The sequence below is a fragment of the Hevea brasiliensis genome, chromosome 1 (genome assembly GCF_030052815.1).
Source record: "Hevea brasiliensis isolate MT/VB/25A 57/8 chromosome 1, ASM3005281v1, whole genome shotgun sequence".
Classification (NCBI taxonomy): Eukaryota; Viridiplantae; Streptophyta; class Magnoliopsida; order Malpighiales; family Euphorbiaceae; genus Hevea; species Hevea brasiliensis.
The window spans coordinates 120,860,571-120,877,691 of NC_079493.1; the positions used below are offsets into that span (position 1 = coordinate 120,860,571).

At 29.2% G+C, this 17,121-nt stretch overlaps 1 protein-coding gene across 4 annotated transcripts; it reads right to left on the bottom strand.

Annotated features, from left to right (window-relative positions):
• Positions 1-1,608: 1,608 nt before the first annotated feature.
• On the bottom strand, positions 1,609-9,873 carry LOC110667142 (uncharacterized). 4 transcript variants are annotated; one of them, XM_058149602.1, is made up of 22 exons: positions 9,572-9,868; positions 9,056-9,442; positions 8,860-8,949; positions 8,645-8,715; positions 7,963-8,042; positions 7,657-7,780; positions 7,055-7,222; positions 6,873-6,927; positions 6,423-6,767; positions 6,207-6,296; positions 6,020-6,090; positions 5,491-5,573; positions 5,074-5,230; positions 4,772-4,936; positions 4,592-4,646; positions 3,756-4,130; positions 3,542-3,628; positions 3,315-3,385; positions 2,884-2,963; positions 2,361-2,502; positions 1,999-2,163; positions 1,609-1,871 (listed from the first exon to the last, which is right to left on the bottom strand). In XM_058149602.1, the coding sequence occupies exons 1-22, from the start codon at positions 9,627-9,629 to the stop codon at positions 1,800-1,802; spliced, it is 2,991 nt and encodes a 996-aa protein (XP_058005585.1). In that variant the 5' UTR covers positions 9,630-9,868; the 3' UTR covers positions 1,609-1,799. The 4 variants fall into 4 exon arrangements, 3 of the variants coding, with proteins under 3 accessions (XP_058005585.1, XP_058005596.1, XP_058005589.1); XM_058149613.1 differs by lacking the exons at positions 8,645-8,715; positions 9,572-9,868 and having other exon boundaries at positions 9,056-9,123; XR_009149970.1 differs by lacking the exons at positions 1,609-1,871; positions 3,315-3,385 and having other exon boundaries at positions 2,018-2,163; positions 9,572-9,873.
• Positions 9,874-17,121: the final 7,248 nt, after the last annotated feature.

Genomic DNA, 17,121 nt, shown 5'->3' on the forward strand with positions numbered 1-17,121 from the left:
ATAATTACTTTAATATTATTTTCTCTCTCCACTAATAATTTATAGAGATAAAGTGTAAAATTGAAAAGAAATACTTAATTCTCCTTGATCTTCTAAATGTGACAGATAATTTTAGATAAAATAAAAAGTTAAATATGACTATTATTAGTGGATAGGAGTATAACTTTTTATATTGCCGATACAATATTAATAATAAATAAACATATTTAATGAACAAATAGTCCCTCTATCTTCTTTTATCTGTTCTTTTTTAAAACTTTTTTTAAAATTATTTGTCGTTTTAAAAAGATTAAAAAGTATTAATTTTTTTTTCAATTTTACCTTAATCTCTACTAAATTACCTTTTATTTTACCTAAATAAGAGAAAAGTGATAAGATGGGTGATAAAAAATTGTAGAAATAATTATTATTCTTAATAGAGATAAAGGTAAAATTTAAAAAAAATAATGCTCCTTAATCATATCAAAATGATAAATAATTTTAGACAAAATAATTTTTAAAAAGTATCAGATAAAAATAAATAAAAATAATATAATTTAGGTGATTTTATTACTTACTTAATTACCATACAAAAATATTAAAGGACAAAATAACCACCATGTAACATTAATCAAGCCTGTTTCTTGTCATCAAGTCTCAAGTAGACAAGTCTAAGGTAGGTGCCTAACTTCTCATAAGTAAGATTTATTAATGTAAAGCAAGAGGCTAATTATTAATAGTATGTCATCTAGAGATTAACTTGATCCATATTTAATGTGAATCAATGATGAAAATAAAGTCATTTCATGAATAAAAATTAAGTCATTTTATTAAAATGTCTTTTAAACTATTTTTATTAGAAAATATAGGAGTTTAAACTTTGAATTTCAAATTATATCATAATTTTATTGTAGTTACAAGTTTCAATATAAATTACAACTCTCATTTTAGAAAATGACTTCTTTTTTTTTTTTTTTTCCTCTTCCTGGTAAGAGTAGTCACATGCATCGCGTATTAGTTTAATCATAGAAAATAAAATTTCTTACTCATGTTACGTTTTTTTTTTTTAATTAAGTTTTTATATTTAAAAAATTATTTATCTAAATTTAAAAATATTTAAAAATAAAAATAAATAATATATTTTAATTTAACTGTACAATACATATTACTCACGAATGATAATTTGAATTTAAACTGATTACATTGATTCAATTAAATTAAATAAATTAATGTAATATAATAATAAATAATTAATTAATGTTATAATTTTAAATAAATTTAATTAACTCAATTAAAAACTTAACTAACTAAAATATATTATCAATGTAACATGTTAAATACTCAATTAATTTAATTAATTAAAATTATATTAAATTGAGTCATTTAAATGATAATTGTCACAATTAACTAAAAGTGTATATGATCAATATGACATTGCACATAATTAACTGATTCAATATTTATTCAATTAAAATATCAATTAACTAAAATATATGATCAAGTGTGACATGTCACTTAAGCTCGTGCTCAAAAAAATTTTTGACAAATTAAACCTGAGCTCTTTAAAGTTCAACTCAGCTCGGCTCGATTGGTTTATAGCCCTATCTAAAATCAATAGTTATAAATCAAAAAAAAAAAAAAATCCAAATCTTATTCTTAAAGTCTTAAATGAAAATTTTGATAAGAAGCTCAAAGAGTAACTTGTGCAACCACAACCTTCCCATTAAATTTTTAACGTCACACAAGCAAGTTTTAATTTTTAAAGAAAATGAATAACCGGAATGAAGGCTAGTTTGCTGGATTATTCCCATCGAACTAAGTCATCTGTTGTTCAGATTCAGAAACAGGATTGTTTCTTCCAGACTTTTACGTCCTTCCAGAACTTCAAGTATCTGCTTTGCACAAACATGGAAAAAAGGGTATATGACGTACTTTATTATGTATTTAGTACTCCAAATTAATCAGATTGATAGAAGAAAGATAAAGTAATAGAATATATCGAGCTTGTTGTGGAATTACCCGACTCATTGGTGGCCTACGTTGTGGATCATCATGCACACAAGCTAAAACACAAGCAACCATTTGATCCATTTGTTTAGGGTCATAGCACCCCTGTAATTCCTCATCGACAAAATTGGACATGTCCTTGCCTTCGAACAAACTTTTTGAGAGCATGGGCTTAGCCTAAATATAAATACATGAAATTAAAGGATTGTTATACTAGTTGAGCTCTAAACAGAGCTCTTCTTTCGTCAAAGTGATAAAAAAAAATGAATAAAAAATGATTTGTCAAACGGAAATAGGTTGAATTTTTCTTATAACCAATATTCTTACGTAGATTGCTATTTTAGACTTAGATTAGTTGAGAAACAACTACGTACCCATTTAACCATGTTAGTGTGCCCACTGAAATGACCAAAAGGTTGTTTCCCGGTAATCAACTCCAAAAGAATTACACCAAAGGAATAAATGTCAAGCTTATCAGTAAGCTTGTTGGTAGCTTGATATTCAGGAGCCATGTAACTGCAGTTGGAGTTGGAAAGTGCATGAGATATGAGAAAAACGGTTAAAAGAAATAGGATTTTTCTTACCTAAACTTGATTCACTCTGAACTCAAGATACAAATTATATGGTGAAACTCATTTATTAAATATATAGATTCTATTTGTTTGTATTTTAAGTCCATAATGAACCAGATACAGGCAACAATTTGCTCAAGAAATATAGTTCCAAAACTCCATAACACAGCTGCAATATAATTTTTCTATTCCTAGTGGAAATATATATGTGCTAAGATTCTTGTCTTTCTTTTTCTATTCCTAATAAGATGCCAAAAGTCCATCTCATAGCTGCAATATAATTTTTCTCATGCACAAAAAAAAAAAAAAAAAAAGTTTTCTGTACCCAGAATTTATCATGATTTGGCTGATAGAGAGATGGGTTAAAGCATCCGGGAAAATCTTGGCACTTCCAAACTCTGCAAGCTAAACACAAATGTTTCACTTAGATTTATTGCATTTTGTAGTTTAGTATCACACACAAACAGAATAAAGTTACTTCTTTAGTTTAATATTCTGATTTATAATTGATCACACAATTTTAGACATCTAACTACTACAATATGGTTATAAGTTGCGAAAATTTCAGTCCTTCAAAAGAAGAAAATCATCAATAAACTAAAGACGATTATAAAACAAAATTTAGCAAATTCAGACAGCATGGTACCCTTATAACAACCTAAGAGGTTCAGGTTTCGAATCCCCATATTATACACACATGCCTAAATATATGAAAAAGGATCACTTTGAAAACGTTTAATCAATAATATTACCTACCTTTGGTATAAATTTATCATTAAGAAGAATATTATCTGACTTAACATACAAATGTAAAATTTTGTGTCCACCTGCAAATAAATACATCACAAAAGGGAGGGAAATCAACACCAGCATTTTAATTTTGAAATCCAATCAATACCTAAAAAAAAAGTAAAATAAAATAAATGAGGAATAAATTAAGGCTTAGTAAACAAGATATAAGCTTCCATATAAGGTATACTCACTGTCTTCATGCATATATTTTAATCCTTTCGCTGAGCCTACGGCGATTTTCATTCTATTTGACCAGTTTATTGTGGAACTCCCACCTTCTGCAGTATTATTAATATCTTTTAGACCACCATAAAATTTTGATAATAACATTTTAGAAGTCTCAAATTAGAAAGGTAACCAAGAAATATATAAATAAGTAGAAGGATGTTTGTGGGATTGTCTCACCGTGTAAATGAAATTTCAAGGAATTGTTGGGAACGAACTCAAAAACAAGCAGTCTATTGTCATCATCGTCACTGCAGTATCCAATTAGATTAACAATATTTCGATGATAAACATTGCTAATGGCCATAATCTCCTTCTTGAATTCATCTTTTTGCTGTTGAGAGAGCTCGTATCTAAGTCTCTTAATTGCCACCCTTTGATCACTATTTGGAAGGACTCCCTCATAGACTGGACACAAATCATGCTGTCGAAGAAGGTGGGCTCCAGAGAAACTTCCAGCCGCCGTTGCTAGATCACCAAAATCAAATTTCTTCAGCAACGAAGGACGCTTCATCATTTCCGGTTTATATGGCTTTCCGGCTATGTAGTTAATATCTGGATTTGGGAAGAAAAGGGGAAAATTATGAGATCACCAACGAATCAAACAAAAAGAAAACCATGGAGCTGCACTTAGTGAGTTTTAACTCTATTTCACTGTATAAAATTATGAGATATCAAATTCGAGTTCTAATCAAGGCTACTTTGTCCTATAATTTTGATGTAATACCACTTAGTCCTAGTTTTTTTTTTTTTTTTAATCTCTTAAGCTTCATTCGTATGTATATAAATAGTACTTCCACTCAAAATTAATAAGAAAAAATAAATAAAAAGATTGCAATATATTTGAATTTTAGAAATACACAGCACTGATAAAAAAACAAAATGCCCTCCAAGAAAAGCCCTTCTCCAAGAATTAAAAAATAAAATGTTTTCATTGCAAAAAACAAAAATAATAATAATAACAGATTTTTAAGAATTAAACTTCATAAATATCATTTTTTGTGGGGAAATGTTACCTTCCGCAACCCATAATTCATTACAAGGTATTTTTCCTTCAAGAGCTTCAACTATCTGCATTGCATAGCAGTTGGAATTATAAGGTATACATTTGCTGTGTAATTTCTCAAATTCTCAAATTTTAAATGCTTTGAATTAAAGACAATTTGCAGCAAGTAAAATTTGACATAAATTTATACCTGTTTCATTCTTGGTCGAAGTTTAGAAGGTCTATATAAGCTGGCAGCAGCACAATAAATCATTAATTTCATTTCACTTTTTATGTAGTCTCTTCTCAATAGGGAATCAACAAGACAACTGTATTCGATTTCAACTGAATCTCCTTTGATCATCAAAGGCTTTGCCTGAATAATACAAGTATGTATTATACAACTTTCATATGATTGATTTGGTTTTTTAATTGTTTAAAAGCCAATACTAGAATATATTTGGTCAAGTAAAATATTATATGTCTTTATACCATTATAGAGAAATATCTCACCCAATTGACAATATCAACTTGATGTTCGTCGAAAATTTTTCTCCCAGTAATAAGTTCTAGAAGCACAACACCGAAGGAATAAACATCTGACTTTTCAGAAATTTTTTGAAGAATATTTTCACCCTTTTGAGGATAATAATTTTCTGGATCTGCATAACTGCAATTTGTACATAAAATAAAAGTTAAAAAAATTTTCCAAAATCATTGTTATACAAAAATTAGAATTTTCTTTTTGTTTTTAATTTCACTTTTTTTTTTTTTTAACTATTCTGCAGAAGTAAACTAAGTAATAGCAATATTGTGATTATTCTTAGCAAGGAAAAAATTAATTAACTATAACTCGGTTTAAAACTATTCCTAAAGCCATATCTCAACTAAAGCTCAATCAACTAAAACAAAAATCATCAAATTTCTTACACATTGGTTCCCTTCCAACAAGAGCTGATGTGAGTGACACTATTCGTTTCTGGAAAAAACTTGGCAAGTCCAAAATCCGCAATCTGAACAAAATAGTAGTGTGAGCTAATTTATTTTGGATTTATATGGGATTCTATATACTTAACCTTTGTATTATCTCACACAAAAGTAATGGACATTATGTAAATTAATAGATTCAGTATGGTGAAGACAACCAAACATGCAAAGAATATTTAAAAAAAAAAGAAAAAAGAAAATTTCAGTATTTAACTCAGGTTTCAATATGATAACATATTGTCTTGAAAATTTTCTTGAAATAACACACACGAAAGGAACACAGGACCTTCTCTGTTTCTTGTTAATAAGAAAACGATGGAGGCATACTATGACAATCTTCATAAATATAAAACTTAGGAAAAATGTTTGGTGTATATATTTATTTATTTATTTATTTTATGCAAAATAAAGGGAGATAGGATTCTCAATATTCATATGGACGAAAAGCTTTTATATAGTCAAATTACTCTACCTTTGGTTTATAATTATTATCAAGAAGTATATTTTCTGCTTTGATATCTCGGTGGATGATTTTAGAATTACCTACAAATAAGGAAGAGAGTGAAAAAAAAATTTAATAAGAAAATAAAATTAAAGCACAAAAGTGAAAAAGAAAATGAAAAGAATTAAGCATCAATAATTAAAAGCCTAATACTCACATTCTTCATGCAGATAAGCCAACCCTTTTGCAGAACCTATGGCAATTTTCATTCTTTCTGACCACTTCAAATTTGATCTTCGCTCTTCATCTACATTGCCATATAGCATTTATAAGATCACAATATCATATTTAACAATCCAAATTCTTGACTGCAGTAATCTATCGAATTCTTGAATTTAAGTGTTTTGAGTGCAGATGAAAGTTAAGGACTCACCATTTAGATGAGATCTCAAGGATTTGTTGGGAACAAACTCTAAAACAAGCAATCTGTCGAATTTTTCACTGCAGTAGCCAACCAGCTTAACAAGATTTCTGTGACGCACAATGCCAACGGCATTAACCTCCTTCTCAAATTCTTCTTTCTGCTGTCCATCAAGCTCAAAATTAAGTTTCTTAATAGCTACGTCTATATCTCTTGAAAGGGATCCCCTATAGACAGTACCAAAACCACCACCACCAAGGAGTCTGGCGTTGGTGAAATGACCAGTTGCATTTGCTAGTTCTGGAAATGTAAATGTCCTCAGTTCATATGCTTCATAATCCTTAGATGATTGCGTTTCTGTGAACACAGAATATTTTGTAAATAATAAAACTTTTAAATTTCTTAAATGAATTAACATCACAACAAAGACAAATCATATATGATTATCATATGAATAGTTACCTTCAACAACCCATAATTTCTTATGAGTCATTTTTCCTTCGAGAGTTCTAACCATCTGCATTGCATAGCAGTTATAAAACAGGTAATGAATTTATCATATGTTTTCTCAAATTCTCAAATTTTGATTACTTTAAAAGACAATTAATACATGATTTAATAAAGTCTGATGTGTGAATTCATACCTGTTCCATTGTTGGCCGATACCTTGAGAATTTACTATATACGCTAGCAGCAGCACAATAAATTACTCGTTCCATTTCACTTTTATTGTAGTCTCCTTCCAATGTAGAATCAACAAGACTATTATAATTAACATTAACTGAATCCCCGTTGATCATTAGAGGCCTTGCCTGAATATTATCAGGTTTGTTATTGTTGTGACAGACACAAATTTAAGATACACATGATATAATAAAATAAAAAACAATTTTTTTTTTTCAGATTGAGTAATAATTTGAACCATTATTTCTTTACTAGAATTTAGGCTTCAGTTGTTTTTGTTTGTTTGGGCTTCATAGCCAACCTTCTGTACTTCTCCTAAATTTAATGAAATTTACATTTCAGTTCAAATATATAAAAAAAAAAAGTTTAAAAGTGGGTGTCTAATTCTCGATTGAAACATTATGGGTCGAAATACAAAATCTCTTATCAGAGCTCAATATTTTTATTAATATCCATTGTTTAAGACAATACGTTAGCTCAAGACATCACATGCATCTTTCATGATTTATCATTTATTTATTTATTTATTATCAAAAGAAAATATAGAAATTTAGTGTCTTACCCAATTCACAATACTAATATGGCCTTCATAAATTTTTCTTCCACTAATAAGCTCTAGTAACAAAACACCAAAGGAATAAACATCTGAACTTTCATCAAAATGAGAATTTTCTGAATCTTTATAACTGCAAGTTCAAAAATATAGGGAAGAATCAGCACATTATGATTTTTTTTTTCTTAAAAAAATAAAGAAAATCTTTCTAGCCATAAATTAGCCTTCTCTTATATATATTTTGTAGAAGCATATAACAAAATAATAACCATGTAATTATAATCAGCAAGTAAAAAAAAATATAAAATATCTTACATGCTAGCTTCTTTTTTATCAACGGGGATTTGTCTGATATCAATTTCTGAAAAGAATTTAGCGAGCCCAAAATCTGCAACCTGAAACAAAAATGATCCATGTTAAGTAAATTAGTAGATTAATATATTGTGACTCATAAAACAATAATTAAGTAGTACTACATGGTGATAAATCTAACTAAGTTCTTCCTATTTTAAAGGATGCTGTTGAAGGTACCCTAAGTATTTATTGTGCTTGTTTTATTATTAAATTATGAGCTTCCCTAAAAAAACATTTAATATTTTCCTATCTTTGTACTAATTCTGGATGTTGCTATTTATTATCTTTTTAAATGATATTTTAACTATATTTGGCAATTAAACATCGATAAATTAAAATTTTGCATCCACAAATAAACTTTAAATCACAAAATCTCAAATTACAATTTTGAAATCTAAAATTAAAAATCCTAAACTTTAATATTTTGAAATTTATACTAAAAAATAAATGGTTATTTTAAAGAAACAAATTAAAAAAGTGAATCAAGAAAGAATGCATCAAGAAAGAATGCAGAGAAATATGTGTAAGAATATATTATATATATTTTGAATGCCTAAACATATAGTAAGATTATCAATCCTTATATGCATTTATATTTATTATTAAATCATCCTTTCTCAATATATAATAAAAAATATCATACCTTTGGTTTAAAGTCATTATCTAGAAGAATGTTATCTGACTTGATGTCTTGATGGATGATTTTAGGATTACCTAAATTTACATATATGAAGAAAGTAGAATCTTAAGTAGAATAACAACATTAAAACAGAAATAAATAAAAAAAATGAAAATAGATAAAGCCTCAATTGGTAAAAGAGCATATAGAGCAAACCTTGATTGATATAGATCACTCACATTTTTCATGTAGATATGCCAAACCTTTCGCAGAGTCTATGGCAATTTGCATTCTTTTTGACCACTTCAAATTTGATCTTTGCTTTGCATCTGATGCCATTTATCATTCGTAAGATCACAATCAAATACTTATAATCCAAATTATGTGTAGAGGGGTTCGTATGTATTTGTATCTCAGGGCACAGAAAGGACTCACCGCTTAGATGAAATCTCAAAGATTTGTTGGGAACAAACTCTGAAACAAGCAATCTATCTGCTTCTTCACCGCAGTAGCCAACCAGCTTAACAAGATTTGGGTGAGACACAAAGCCAAAGTCCTTAATCTGATTCTTGAATTCTTCTTCCTGTTGTCCTCCCTGCTTATATTTAAGTTTCTTAATAGCAATGACCTCACCACTTGGAAGGTATCCCTTATAGACATCACCAAAATCACCAATGCCAAGGAGTTCCTTGTTGGAGAAATGACGAGTTGCAATTGCTAGTTCTTCAAATGTAAATATCCTGGGTTCATATACTTGAAAATCCTCAGCTGAGCTAGAGTCAGTCAGATCCATTTGCTGTGGTGGAGACACTGAGTACGTTTCTGTGAACATAGATCCACCAACTGAGAAAGTTATAACCCGTCTCAAAGGAGAAAAGAAACATGTGAAAGAGCAAGTTTTATCATTATAAAATTTACAAAAAAAAAAAAAAAAAAAAAAAAAAAAACCACCGGTGGATGTTGGGCTATATGACTCAGTACTGGGCATCATGTCGTCGTCAATATTCATCAATAAATGTAGAGTTTCTCTAATCAACGACCACTACAATATAAGCATGTGGCAATATTGCAACCAGCGAGGTTTCTTGCAATTATGCTGTTAGAGTTATTAGAGAGAGAGAGAGAGAGGCTGGACAGTGGACTTGTTTAGCTCTCAGGTCTTAATATCCTGGAGAGTAGAGGGGTGCAGGATTGAGAGGGGAGAGAAAGAGGCTGGAAGCCACGTTGTATAAGTTGACAATTCTATTACATTTTTTTCTTCTGGGAAAGTTCCTCGAATAGATCAACAAAAATCCAAAACTCTGCAAATTTATTAATTTAGTTCAGAAGGTGAAAGAATAAATTTAGTCTAAATAAATAAAAAAAAAAAATCCTTGAAGACTAAAAACTGAAAAGGAATATATGTGTATATATATAAATAAATGAAAAAGAAAATGGAATTGAAACTTGAAAGTTTAAATTGGAGAAACAATTTCTAGAAAGTGTCGTAATAATAATAAAAAAAAATGAACATATATAAGTTTGATATTTTTATGGAATTGATATGTATTTATGGCTGGTTTTTTTTGCCTGTAGAATATAATTAATGACTTATTTATTTGTCTAATGTTTATGTAAATGTTTCGTTCTATCGTCAATTGTATTGGAATGAAGGTTAAATCGCCAATTGTATTGGAATAAAGGTTAATTCTGTTGTTCATTGTAGTGGAATATTTGGAATTTATACTTTATCATCCCTATTTGTGTTTTTTTTGAGAATTTAGGAATATTTAATTTCAATTATGTATTTATTGTATTTTGAAATTAATAATATTTTTCACGATAATCGAGTTATATTCTTTGATAAAAGCTTATTATAGATTTTAGTTCTCATTTGGTTAAAAATATTTTACTTCTTAAAAGTATAATATAAATATACAAATTAATTTTTTAAAAAGTAAATTTGTTATTAAATTACAAAAATTAATAATATACATAATATAATTTAAAATATAACAAATTAAAAAAATAAACTAATAAATTATATTATACTTAATTAGGAAATTGCAGCTCATTATCAATTATCTCCATGTGATAAAATGCCTCCTTATCGAGAAAATTAAATAAGGCCTTAGTAATTTTAAGTCTTATCAAATTTTAGTGATGATCTAATTTTAAAATTAAATCGTGATAAAATGTTAATTAATAAATAATAATAAAAAATATATAATTATTCTTTAAAATAAATATAATTAATTAATCTATTAGTAGGTAGTTGGGAGATGTGAATGCTAGAAAATAAATGTGCAATTTGAACATATCAAAGTCTCTTACACACTTTGCATCTTTAAATATTTTGTTTATCTCCGATGAATGAGACTTGAGCGTTATCCGAAAGTCCATATTTTATAATATATAGACCATGTCCTATGGTGGCGTTGTATATAGTGGAGTTATTAACCATATTTATATTATAAGGAAATTATTACATAGAGTTAATATATTATAAATTTAAGAAATAAATATATAAAATTTATATATTTAATAAATAAATTTTATAATATATTTTATATTTTAAATTTATATAAATTAAATTTAAATAAAAAATTATATTATATTATTAGTTTTATTTTTCTACCTGCATTAATATTTTATCTATTAATTTTAAGTTTCTAACTCTATTTTTCTCTTCTTACACCTGCGTGTTGTCCGGATTGTAATTTAATTTTTTTTACTACATTTTTAATATTAATTTTATATTAATAGAAAATACGTAAACTAAAAGTTAAATTATTTTATGTTAATTTTGTTAATTTTTCTTTAATTTGTTATAAAAAAAAATAAGTATAGAATAATAACAATAATAAATTATTTTTAACTTTGTTTGTATATATTTATAATAAATAATTTTTGCCTGTGAATATATATAAATAATGCAATTATTCCATCCAATACTTAAAATATTATAGTATTTATTTATTACTCTTTGATTTTTATAAATAATTATATTTTATAAAAATTAATTTGAAAAGCTCTTTTTTATTATGAAAAAATTTTTAAAAATATAAATTAAATAAAAAAGTAAAAATAAAATCAAAACAGGTACTCACTAATAAGAAAAAATTTCAGTGTGGAGCTTTTAAAATCAACAACTATTCAACATTTCAACACTTTAAAATTGCTAATATTTCAATTTTATCAAATGAATTGACCTAGTTATTAGAAGTCAATAAGGTATTAATCAGGTCTTTAATAACTAAATAAAACACATTTTTAGAAATTTTATTTTATTAAAATAAAAATTATTTTTTTGCTAAATACAAATTAATAAAACTTACAGTGATGGTTACAATAATTATTGTAGTGAAATTAATAAGGTAGTCCCCCCAATAAATGTGATTGATAGTGAAATTAATAAGGTAGTCCCCCCAATAAATGTGATTGATAGTTTGTATATGTGATGATAATTATTAAATGTGTTGGTGTGGCGAAGCAGTAGCTTTTCCAAGAGTAGAGAGAGACAATTTTAGCTCAAAAGAGAGCTCAGTCAGTTGAATTTGAATCAGATAAATGAGCTCTGATCTTGGCTGTTTCTTGTGATCAAGTAGTGAAGTCTACGGTAGGCGCCTGACTTCCCCTGAGTAAGATTTCTTAATGTAGAAAATGGGTTGTTAGGAATTTTTTGTCCACAAATAAGACTTCCTGTATATATTGGTTGTTTTTTTATGGCAGAATCTCTTATGGTCTTTGTTTTGCCTTGAACGCCAATTGTAATGCAAGTTGCAGTTTAAAAAATTAATAATAATAATAATAATAATAAAATGGCAAGGGCACATGAAGTCTTATTTGTCTGCGACTGCCAGACGAAGCATAACATTTCACAACCCCAACGCTATACGCAACAAAAGAAAAACACAAAATAAGTACACAGAAATTACGCGTTAGAAGTCATCTCTCTCCGCGTTCCGCCATTTGTGCGTGAGCTCCCTTCGCTGAGACTTATGAGAGCTCCCCGTCCGATGGAGTTCTGTTTCCCAATCCAACGCCATGACAATTAACTTATTTAGTTACGGATAAATTAATACTAACTGTATTTTAACATTTTTCCTTTTAAATAATGAGAATGACAGAATCATTTGTACAGTTGTTCTATCCATTGAACATGCATGGTTCATTCATATATTATCTGAAGATTCACCATGTTTGAATGCGAAGCAAAATAATGTTAATGAATCATCACAATTGTCTCACCTTTCCCTCTTAATTGTAGAAGGTGAACAGTATTTCTTATTTGAACTAGAAACTAATTATATTTAAAGCCGCTGTAGAGAGGAGAAGAGAAAAGCTATGAGGAGAGCAAATAGAATGGATAGGTTTTATTGCCAAGCCACATAGACCAGAAAATCAAGCTACAATGAAACAATTCGAAACCACAACCAAGCCACATGGAAACGGAAAATCAGGCAATAACGATAATCAAGCCACATAGATCAAGGCAACGAAGAATATGCTCAAAATTCATAATAAAAAAAAATAATCACAAATCGAAGGGAAAGAGAGTTCTAATCACATACAAAATCACAAACCATATCTACAAAAACCAATTGAATCAAAGGAGGATAAGAATTGTGTTGATGAGTATGTCGATATATGTAAAGAGAATGGAGTGGAGAGTTGTATAACTTAATTACAGCTGAGGCTGTGGATACTTGATTGTCTTCATCCGCAGACATTGTGCATCCTTGTATTGGGTAGAATTCTAAATCTATGATCCCCATGACTGATCCAGTTGATACGGATCCTTAAGGAAATTGTTGTCACTGTTTAGCCATGTACTTTCCGATGCCAATTTTCCTTGTAAGACTTGAACAATCTGCATCAAATGGCAATGTTAGAATTAACGCTTAAACATATAGATATTAATTAATCACTGATAATTAACTTAGAAATAATTGATTAAATTTTTTACTTTTCATGAATATGTTTTTTAGTTTCAGTAATTTTGAATCAATTTTAAAGTTTGTTTACAATTATGTCCACCGATTAAAATAAAAATTTTTATAATTTTTACAACATAATGATAAAAATATTATTGTTTTTTAATTATGAAATTCACATATATGAATTGCATAACTTCAAAAAACATTTTAATTATATTTTATAGATTTTATAATGTATAAAAATATATTTTTGTTATAATAAGTTATCGTGTAAGCACATTCAAGGATTAATTTTAACCAATTGACACTATTACAAGTTTAAACTAACCACTAATAGAATTAGTTCAGGTGAGAATTAAGCCCTTGACTAAAGAAGGTCTAAACACTTCCATCTTAGATGTCCTTAGGGATGCTTGCTTCTATGACTTTCAAGATTCTTTGCTTAATTATGTTGAGTCTAGTCTCTGTACTGGTCCAATTTCTTTTGAATGTTATCCAAACTTAACTGTTTCTTTAAATGATAGAAATTTGCTTGATAGTCTTATTCTGCAAATCAAAACTCATAATTATAAAATGCTTCTTGGATCTATTCCTGTCGCTTTGATTTTTAAAGTTCATTACAAAGCCATGATGACTGCTTTTGCATCGAAAGTCCTTATTCACAGTCAGAAAGGAGAAACCTTCTCCTCCAAATTGACCTTACCCGTGCCAATGTTGTCATTCCTTAAAGCCATCAAATGGAATGAAGTCTCACTCCCTGAAGACTAGATCCTAGAAGGAGCCACAACATCGCAAACACTGCCTCCACCTAGCCCAAATACCCAACTCAAAGAAATCGCCCAATACCCTGATGGGAAAGTAAAGCTTTCTTTTGCCTGAAGACCCTCAACTTCCAGACACTCTTTTGATACTGCCTCTTCCTCTAGAACTATAGAACTAGGAAGAATCTCACAACTACTTACTGTTATCGACCTACCACTGACCAAAACACCCTCTGTAGTTAATTATCCAACAATCGCATAACACTTTACTCAGATCCTAGACTTGCCTAGACATTCAACTTCTGACATACCAAGAACGACTTCGATGCAAAATGCTGACTTTTCTACTACAATCCCAAGACCTGTCTATTCCACTCCCGAAGAACAACCCAGACCTACATCTCCCTCTTTCTCCTCTGTGACTGAGAATATAGATGCTGAATTAAATGTTCTTTAAAAAGAATTTCAAATTGATAAAGCATATCTTCAAAAGGATTTTTATGCTCCTCATAATCATGAGAAAAAACTTTGGTTTTTTAAGCACTTCTTGAACCAAAGGCATGAAATCCAAGAAAATTTTTATGCATTCATTTATGAGCATCAAGCACATATTTTCTTTTTTTATTGGTTTGAAATTTATGCTTCTAAAAATAGCCTGGAATATCCTTTTGCCCAAAAGACCTTAAATCCACTTTCTGAAACCTTTTATTGGCAAACTTTAAGGAATAAATGGATACAATCTGTTCATCCACCACTTCGTAAGTTTCAGTTCAAACACCTTAAGACAACTATTATACTCACCATTCAAACTCAAAAGCGAAAAAAGAGTTGAGAAAGATCTTGAAAACATCATTCAACAAAGCAACTTGACCAATAACCATCTCCATACTATTAGCAACCAGTTGATTGAAATCCAAAAGCAGATCTTGATGAAGACCATGAACCAATTCTTGATGAACATGGAAGACCTATCAAAAATGTTGTTGCTACGCTTATCCTTGCACTTACCCTTCACTTTGTTGGCGATCCATCACATCTCAAGGACAAAAATGCTGAGATTCTTTCTAACCTCAGATGTAAAAAGCTTAGTGACTTCAAATGGTATAAAGACACCTTTCTTACAAAGGTGATGCTTTGTGAAGACTCCAATCAACCCTTTTGGAAAGAGAAGTTTCTGGCCGGCCTCCCTCCGCTCCTTGGAGAAAAGGTCATAAATAAAATCAAGAAGCATTTCAATGACCAGATTCCTCATGGTCAGTTAACTTATGGTGAACTTATCAGTTACACTCAAAAGGAAGGATTAAAAATCTGTCAAGATCTCAAACTTCAAAAGTAGCTGAAATGGGAGATGCATAAGACAGAGAAAGAACTTGGCTCTTTTTGTCAACAATTTGATATCTCTTATGAAAAGCCCTATTCCTCAAATACCAAACCTTGCCAAGATTGCCAGACCAAAAAATACCAAAGACACAAGAAACACTATTCTAAAAATAAACCTTCAGAAAAGCTCTACAAAAGAAAAGCCCATACCAAAAAACATCGAAAATCTTACTCAAAGCCGCAAGAACCCACTCCCAGAAAAGAAGTTACCTGTTACAGATGTGGGAAAAAGGGTCATATTTCATAGTATTACAAGCTTAACAAAAGATTTCATGAGCTCCAGATTGATGAAGAAGCCTTGTGTAAAATTGAAGCCCTTTTGTTTACTCCTCAGATTCTGACGATACAGTTTCTGTTTCTTCTGAAGATAATCAAGCCTTTCAACTTGATGAAGTTCTTTCTGATTCCTCTTCTGAGGAAATACCCGAAAAATAGCTGAATATGCTTACTAAAGACCAAAAGTTCTTCCTTGAGGTTCTCAACCACATTCAAGATCCTAGGTCCAAAAGGGCTATCTTCTGAAACTCTAAGAGTCTTTTGAGGCCTCGCCTTCTAACCCTTCTTCAAAAGCCAATAACACCTATGACCTCATAACCAATTTTCAAAAAGCCAAAACAAATAAATTCAAAGCCCCTACTTCAATCATCCAAGAGCTCCAAGCTAATATTAAAACCATTAAAACTGAACTCAAATAACTCCAAGCCAAGCAAACAGAAGACTCAGCTATCATCCAACTTTTTCTTAAGAAATTTTCTAAAAAAGAAGAAGAAGAAGCCGAACCTGAAACTAAAACACCTCAACTTTCCAATCTTCAAAATATTCCAGAAAATTTTCTCTCTGTTTTAAAGCAAGTCACTTCCCAAAAGTATTTGATCAAAATCACTTTGAAAATTTCTGATGATTTTAAATTAGATACTATTGCTCTCTTTGATACAGATGCTGACCTCAATTGTATCAAGGAAGGAATAATTCCAAAAAAATTTCAAGAAGCCACTAAAGAGAGGCTCAAAGCTGCAAATAACTCTTATCTAAAAATTGATTCAAAAGCTGATACACACGTTTCTAACAATGGTTTGCATATCAAAACTTCATTTTTACTAGTGCATAACATACATCATACTATTATATTTGGCACTCCATTTATTAATCTCATTACTCCATATTATGTGAATTATGATCATATTTCTGCAAAGCTTAAAGGAAAAAGAATTATTTTTCCTTTTGTTGAAAAGCATCAAACTCACAATTTAAATATTATTAAAGCCTATTATGTTTATGAAAATCAATTGAACTGCTTGATTTTATCAAAAGAAAGAGATCTTCAAGATTTGAAAAAGAATGTTTCTTTTCATAGACTAGAACACCAGCTCCAAAACGCTGCTCTCCAGAGAAGGATTTCTCTTCACCAAAATCAACTTGAAAATTCTATTTATTCTGATCT

What these genes read in the sequence shown, in the direction of transcription:
- LOC110667142 (XM_058149602.1), bottom strand. Translation starts at nt 9,629, where the DNA reads ATGAATATTGACGACGACATGATGCCCAGTACTGAGTCATATAGCCCA. An exon ending in ATAATGACTTTAAACCAAAG is followed by an intron (nt 8,043 to 8,644) that starts GTATGATATTTT and finishes TTTTTGTTTCAG; the next exon opens with GTTGCAGATTTTGGGCTCGC. An exon ending in CTTGAAATTTCATTTACACG is followed by an intron (nt 3,629 to 3,755) that starts GTGAGACAATCC and finishes ATAATACTGCAG; the next exon opens with AAGGTGGGAGTTCCACAATA.